Here is a 7,639-nt window from a genome sequence, read left to right on the forward strand (position 1 = left end):
AAGTTATTTCACCTGACAGTCTTCTCTGGGTTCTTCCCCATGCCCTTTGAAATCACCTTGAAAGGTTTGGGCTGTGCCAGTGGTGGGCAGAGAGACCATTCAGTGCATCCCAAAGTGAGGAACTTCTTCCCTCTGGGATAAATTCAGTCCCAATCTTCCCTGGTCTGTCCGTGCCCAGAGCAGCCTCCAAACACAGACAGCCAGGCAGGTACATCCCAAAAAACACAGAGGGTTCAAAACAGGGAATTAAAGGGAAGGATCAGAGTGGATCCCTGCAGGAGTGGTGGTGGAGCAGAGAAACCGATGGTTGGAAATTCCTGGCTGTTTCTATTAATAGAAATGTTTTCTTTTGTCAGTTATTTCCCCGAAAATGCACCTGGCTGTACGTTATCAACAACACCCTGATGTCCTTGTCAGGTAGGTAGAAAGAGAGGGGAAATTATTGACATTATAAATAAAGGGGAATCATAAATAAATAAATAAATAAAGTGATGATTCAGTACAATGTTGTTTGATCTGCCTGGAGAAGAGAAGGATCCAGGGAGACCTGAGAGCCCCTTCCAGAGCCTGAAGGGGCTCCAGGAGAGCTGGAGAGGGACTGGGGACAAGGGATGGAGGGACAGGACACAGGGAATGGGCAGGGTTAGATGGGATATTGGGAAGGAATTGCTGGTTGTGAGGGTGGACAACATTTCTGTTGATTTATAGATAAAGTACCCTGATATTAATTATTGTATAATTACAGCCTTCTAAAAATGTTTACATAAACCTGACTTCACTGAAATGAGCTCTGAGTTCATTGTCTTCTCCATATTTATTAATTTTGTTGTCTTTATTTTCTTCACACCTGGGCTTGGCCTCCCTGCTGCTGGTGCTCCGTGTTTCCAGAAGGTAATTTCCCCTACCTGCACTTTCCCAAACGGTGCAGTTCCCCCCTGGAGGGCTGGCTGTGACGTCACCTGTGCTCTTCTCTCTCTCTCTTCCAGGGAAAACCTTCCAGCTCTACTCCCATAATTTAATAGCTTTGTTTGAACAAGCCAAAAAAACGGGATTAGCTGCTCATATTCAAACCCACAGATTTCCTGACAAAATATTGCCCAGGTACAAACACAGTTATTATTAATAAGTGAAAATAACCAGCAGTGCTGTCGGCGCTGTTGAGTTTTTAGGGCCTTGACATCTCTTGCTGATGCGGGTTTTTTTTGGTGAATTTTATTATTCCAGGAAATTTGCCCTAACGACCAAGATCCCTGACACGAAAGGATGCCACAAATGCTGTATAGGTGAGCAGATGTCCAGCTGTGCTGTTTGTTTTCCTGGCTGTGGCACGTCTGAAGAATAAACTTAGTTCTTTGTACTAAAGAAAAAGGAATGGAACTTCCAGGACTTTAAAATTATTGTTTTCAGGGTGGTTTTTTTTTTTTTATTATTATTTGTTTTATTTTTTTACAGTACGAAATCCATACACAGGCCATAAGTACCTTTGTGGGGCATTGCAGTCTGGAATTGTTCTGCTCCAGTGGTATGAGCCCATGCAGAAATTCATGTTAATAAAGGTAAGGATTTACTTGCAGTTTAAGTTTAATAATTATACAGTTGTTGAAATGACCTTTCCAGAGTTTTGTCATGGAAAGTACGTCCCGGTCTGGTGCCATTTGTGGGTTGTGAGCACTTGAAAAAATCTGCCCTGACTCGTTTTGACTCAGAAATCCTTGTGACTGAAGCCATGGAAGTCATTCAGAAGTCATTGAAGTGCTGGATCAAGCCCAGCACTTGCAACATCTGCCCATCCTGATGTTCGTGCCGTGAAAAATTCTCTGTATTTACACCTTGTGCGTGTTATCGTAGATTTATTTCGCTGTAAAATCGAATTCACGACCTCCTGATGATGGTTTGTTTTTTTTTTTTTTCTCCCCAGCACTTTGATTTCCCCCTGCCAAGCCCCCTGAACGTGTTTGAGATGCTGGTGATCCCGGAGCAGGAGTACCCCATGGTGTGTGTGGCCATCAGCAAGGGCTCCGAGCCCAACCAGGTGGTGCAGTTCGAGACAATCAACCTCAACTCGGCGTCCTCCTGGTTCACAGAGATCGGGGCAGGTGAGGCTCTTGGAGCACCTTCCAGCCCTTTGGATTCTCTGGGAATGTTGGGAATGACTCCTCGGGGGTCAGCTGGAAAAGCTTGAGGCTTGGCAGCTTCTCTGCCCAGAGCAGATCCCAGGTTTTCAGAACCTGAAGGGAACCTGCAAGAAAGATGGAGAGGGACTTTGGAGAAGGGATGGAGGGACAGAACAAGGGGGAATGGGTTCAAACTGACACGGGGAAGGATTAGATGGGATATTGGGAAGGAATTCCTGGCTGGGAGGGTGGGCAGGCCCTGGCACAGGTTGCCCAGAGAAGCTGTGGCTGCCCCTGGATCCCTGGAAGTGTCCAAGGCCAGGCTGGAGCACCCTGGGCTGGTGGAAGGTGTCCCTGCCCATGGCAGGGGTTGGAACTAAATTACATTTAAAAATCTCTTCTATTCCCAATCACTCTGTAATTCCATGATTCCTGTGTTCTTGTGCTGACCCACCCACCTCAGCATAAACTGGCCTTGTTAAAAAACTTACACTTCAGACACACCTTTTATTTTCCAAATCTCCTTAACCCCTAATCAGACCCTGCTGGTTGGGTTCTCCTTCGTGGTCCCTCCCTGTTTCCTGGGATCAGTCTTCCTGCTCTTTCCCCTCCTTTCCTGTGTGAAGGATCCAGAAATGAATTCTGTTCCATCCTCCAGCCCTTGGGGGAGGTTTGTCATCTTCAGCTGGCTTTTAATAAGCAAGGATTTGGGTTGTCTTCACGACCTGGTTGATATTTTGCAGCTGCTTTTCTCTGCTGCCCTTGTTGGGTATCCTTTTTTTTACCTTTAAAACTGTACCAACTTCAATAATAAACACTAGGAAAAAAAAAAAATCTATGAAATTCTATTCAATCTAGCTTGGTATCAGCACAATAATCATTCCAGATGTGGATTCTTGGGAAAGGAACATTTTTTAGGAGTGAGGATTCCTTTTGTTCATTATGGTGCCTCTTTATGAAGGAAGCTGTGCTGAACTGTAACACAAAATGTATTTTATCCACTCAAAGTAGTGCTTTTATATTAAATACCTGCTTGGAACTGAGGGGTTTGTCCTTCTCCCTGTGAATTCTGGGATCTTGGAGCCTTAAAAATAACCCAGAGTAACAACCAGCCCGGTGAAAAGGCTGAGAGGAGGCTGAGATCGGTCTCTTTCTGTGTATTAAATAATCTGTTCCCTTTTTCCTCAGGCAATCAGCAGTTGGATGCCATTCACGTGACACAGCTGGAAAGGGACACTGTCCTGGTCTGCCTGGACAGTGAGTAACACAATCCTCTTGGAAAAACCTCCTACACCTCGTGCACAACTTGTTTTGCCACAGTTGTCGAGCCGGACTCTACCCACAAGTTAATTTATTTTCTCCCTTCATTACTAAGCTGAAATATTTCCAAAAAGCCTCAGTTTGGATAAGTGGGATTTCATTTTGAGTCTTGTAACTCCACTTTCTCTCCTCATCTGTCAGTGGAGTCTAAAAACATGCCAAGTGTACAAAAAAAAACAGTTTTCTATTTTTATTTTGAGAGAAAGATGCTCTCGGGTTCATTTTAGGCAAATACCGTAGATGTTAACTTTGGGTTAATTAAATTAGTTAATTTAATTAAATTAAATTAGTATCTCTGATTTAAATCCTTTCCAGCATGAGGTTTTAATACTTATTTTTCTGTTTCTCTCGAGAATTTGTGAAAATAGTGAATTTACAAGGGAAACTGAAGTCAAGCAAGAAATTGGCCTCAGAGCTGAGCTTTGATTTCTGCATCGAGTCCGTGGGTGAGTGATTTGCTTCTGGCAGAACTCTTCTGGTTTCTGGTCATTTCCATAGCACTAAGATAAAAATGTGGGGAGAAGGAAGTGTTTTTAGTAATACTTAACTTTGTGTGGGCCTTCTAAAAGTTGGGATTTTATTTCAAGTGCAGCACAGCCATTTTTTTAATAGTGAAAGATAATAATTCAATTATTAATATGAATATATATATATATATATATATATAATAGTTCTATTTCGAAGTAAATATAGTAATTCAAATAGTAGTTGGAATTGTGTTTATACCTTTCCTGGGGTTTTCTCCGGGATCATTGGGAATACAAAGCCCCAGGGAACAGCAGGGTGTGATTTGTGCTTTCCCTTTGCAGTGTGCCTTCAGGACAGCGTGCTGGCCTTCTGGAAACACGGCATGCAGGGCAAGAGCTTTAAGTCAGATGAAGTAAGTGATCTCCCAGCCTCTCCAGGAAGGTTTCATTTATTCCTGCTCCTTATTTACCCCTGCATCCTTTGGCTCCTCTCTCTCCTTCCCCCCCGGCACTGCTCGTGCTCCATGACCAGTTAATCTGTTTCCCTCCTGGAGTTTGCACCGAGTTTCATTTGAATTTTTTATTTTCCTTCCGACTCAGACCAATAAATTTCGTTTTGCCCCTGGAACAGATCTTAAGTATCTCCCTTTTTTCTGCAGGTGACCCAGGAGATATCGGATGAAACGAGGGTTTTCCGCTTGCTGGGGTCAGACAGGTAAATCACCCATGAAGAAACAGAAACCTGTTGTTTTATTTAAAGCAGCATTTCTAGTTTCCCAGCTGGAACTGGCTTCCAGCCCACCACAGCCCTGTCTGTAAGGCAGCAGGTGACAGGGAGAGATAAGAGATGCCCTTGGATGCCTGGAAAAGCCTTCTCCTGGCTTGGATTTTCCTGGTGAACTGTGAATTATCTTGGCAGATAGTGAGTTTAAAATAATCACTGCTGATGGTGAAATAGCAGGGCAAACCAGCAACACTCACAAGTTTTAATCACAGTGGGCTAAATTCACTCATTATCCATGACATCCAGCTGATTCCAGAGGTGGGAAGAGGTGCAGCTGCCTCCAGGTTTGGAAGCTGAGCAGCAGCTGCCCCAATCTCTGGCTTGGACATGTGCACTGGTGGTTTCAGTGCTAAATGTAGGAGCAGATAGGAAGGAATGCAGCAATCAGTTCCAATCACAGAATCCCAGGATGGTTTGGGATGGAAGGGACCTTAAAGCTCATCTTGTTCCACCTCCCTGCCACGGGCAGGGACACCTCCCACTGGGCCAGGTTGTTCCAAGCCCCATCCACCCTGGCCTTGAATAGCTCCTGGTCTTAAATCCCTTATCCTTCTGGCCTTTAAACTGCCAAACCCTTTGGTTTGTGTTTTCCATCTCTGTTCAGCTGGAACAGGATTCTTTCCTGCCCTTCCAGCAGTGGGATGTGGTAGCACCTTCCTGCTTTGGATCGCTCCAGAACTGCTCAGGTGCAGAGGTGAAGATCAGGGACAGAGGGAGTTAAGAGACTTCATCTGAAAATCTTGAGGAAAAGAGAAAGGAGAGAGAGAAGTGTAGTCCTAAAAAACAACAGGGTATTTTCCTAGGAACTGGTGCAGAGAAATGCAGGCATTTGGGAGGGAGAGGGGAGGGCAAAGGCCCGAGCACATGAGCTGCTGGTCAAGGTCCAGCAGGGGATGGGGACAGTGGTCAGTGTGTGCCAGGACAGGGAGAGACTCATTTTCCAGAGCAGCCCACAGGAACACGATCCAGCAGGACAAAGGCACAGATGGAGGTTGAGTGATCCCTGTGAACCCATCAGAGATAAATATTTAGGAGGGAGGAGAATTGTTTGGGTTAGTGGCCGATGCTCGTCACAAGACGTGGGAGGGATAAACACACTCAGACCGCAGATCATGGAATCATGGAATGGTTTGGCTTGGAAGAGACCTTAAAAATCATCCAGTTCCATGGCAGGGACACCTCCCACTGTTATCCCACTGCAGGGATTTATCAGAAGTGATGCTGCAAAACAAGGGAAGTGCTTTAAAGAATGAAACACCCGGGAGTTTCCTCCTCAGCAGCCACACCACGGGGCTTTTCACCTTTTGCCACTGAAATTCCTGGAGCCTGTTTGTGTTTGGTTGCAGAGTGGTGGTGTTGGAGAGCAGGCCCACGGAGAACCCTCAGGCTCACAGCAACCTCTACATCCTGGCTGGGCACGAGAACAGTTACTGAGCAAGGCCCCCCCCCGACGCAAATAACGGAGGGAATTTGCCCTGGGAGGAACCAAAGGAGCATCAGGGAACTGGAAGGGGCCGTTTCTTTCCTTGCCACCGGAGCTGTGCTGGTTTTTAGGGTGGAAATCAATCCATTTTTTGCAGCTGGGAACAGCTGGTTCTGTCTCTTGCCACTGTGTGGTTGGTTATATGGAGTTTGCTTAATAAAAGCTGAGATAAAGAGCCCTTTACTCGTTAGTTGTAGGGAAACAGAGCCTTGAAATGTGTTATGCAGTAAAGGTGCCATAAACTGTTAAATATTTTTCTTCCCTTGGATTTTCCTGTTAGTCCTGTAGATATAGATCTAGTGCTGGCTGTTGCCCCTGTTTTATACTGAGTCTTATTCTTAATAAAACAAAGATTTGTGTAGGAAGTGGAAGTATCTGCAAAGCTTTTCGGTTTGAAGTCTGCCATTGGGTATGGCTTTGTATAATAGACTATTTAATCCTTATTTATTAATCTGCTGCTAGGATGAGGGGTAATGTCTCTAACTTTTAGCAAAGGAAGGTTGCAGAGCAGCTTACAATTTTTTTTGTTTTGTTTTGTTTTTTTTTACAATTGTATAAAGATTTGATTATTCCTTTTTCCTCGTAGGGATGTAGCTCATTACTGAGGGGGTGTCGTTACCGTGTTGGGTGATCTTGTTTTAAAAAAAAAAAAAAAAAAAAAAAAAAAGGAAAAAAAAGAGAAAACCCTGCAGTTTTTGTACAACAAAGTATTTTGTACTGATTTTTCTGCCTGCAGAATCGCCATAAAAGGGATTTTTTTTCTTACTTCCTAGACGTAGGGGGTGTGTACACCAAGTAGAATATTGATATCAGACTCGTTGCTCCTGGGTGGGTGTGCACATTATCCGTGTGTGTGTTTGTGTGTGTGTGTGAAGTTGACTGGCAGTGTGTATTTTTTATATATATATATATTTATATATATATATAAATGTACAAAATCTATATGTGCTTTATTTTCATAAATTAGGGATAAGCCTTGTGAGGTGACAGGGAAATTGTACCTGGTCGCCATCCTTAATGAATGAAAGTATCATGTATCCGACTGCCCATGACGTGTGGTTTGTTTATGCTATTCCAGAGGGGAGCCCGTCGGGATAACTGAGGCTGTGCAGCATTCCAGGCGGTGGTTTGGGAAGGGTTATTTCCCCAGCTGGGTAGTATAAATAAACATGATAAGAACCAGTATTCTATATCCAAGCTTCGATCACTTTTTCCCTCTTTTGCGGTTTTTTTAACTTTCCCTTTTTCCTCCTCCACTGAAGAGTCACGTCGGTTCCTTTTGTCCTCCTCATTAATTGAAATCCTTGAGGTACCATTAAATATAGACTGACTACAGGAGAGCATCTGGTTTTACTACCTCACATTACCCTGCTGGCCTTGATGTGAACACAGTCCGTGGGCAGGTGCAGTAGCAGCAGCTCATGAACGTGTAAATCGAAGGGGTGTTTTTTTGTTTTAATGAGATGCTGCA

General features: G+C 44.2%; 1 protein-coding gene across 2 annotated transcripts in view; it reads left to right on the forward strand.

Annotated features, from left to right (window-relative positions):
- Positions 1–6,805, forward strand: part of MAP4K5 (mitogen-activated protein kinase kinase kinase kinase 5) — a 48,593-nt gene extending 41,788 nt beyond the window's left edge. For both annotated transcript variants that reach the window (XM_027907393.1, XM_027907394.1), the window contains 11 exons: positions 357–417; positions 889–891; positions 987–1,101; positions 1,225–1,283; positions 1,453–1,556; positions 1,919–2,096; positions 3,303–3,371; positions 3,788–3,880; positions 4,244–4,314; positions 4,561–4,616; positions 6,032–6,805. In XM_027907393.1, coding sequence (XP_027763194.1) covers positions 357–417; positions 889–891; positions 987–1,101; positions 1,225–1,283; positions 1,453–1,556; positions 1,919–2,096; positions 3,303–3,371; positions 3,788–3,880; positions 4,244–4,314; positions 4,561–4,616; positions 6,032–6,119 — 897 coding nt within the window. In that variant the 3' untranslated portion in view covers positions 6,120–6,805. The remainder of the gene's footprint in view (positions 1–356; positions 418–888; positions 892–986; positions 1,102–1,224; positions 1,284–1,452; positions 1,557–1,918; positions 2,097–3,302; positions 3,372–3,787; positions 3,881–4,243; positions 4,315–4,560; positions 4,617–6,031) is intronic.
- Positions 6,806–7,639: the final 834 nt, after the last annotated feature.

The sequence above is a fragment of the Empidonax traillii genome, unplaced genomic scaffold (assembly GCF_003031625.1).
Source record: "Empidonax traillii isolate 1590-97213 ecotype Southwest subspecies unplaced genomic scaffold, ASM303162v1 scaffold1449:size159823, whole genome shotgun sequence".
NCBI lineage: Eukaryota > Metazoa > Chordata > Aves > Passeriformes > Tyrannidae > Empidonax > Empidonax traillii.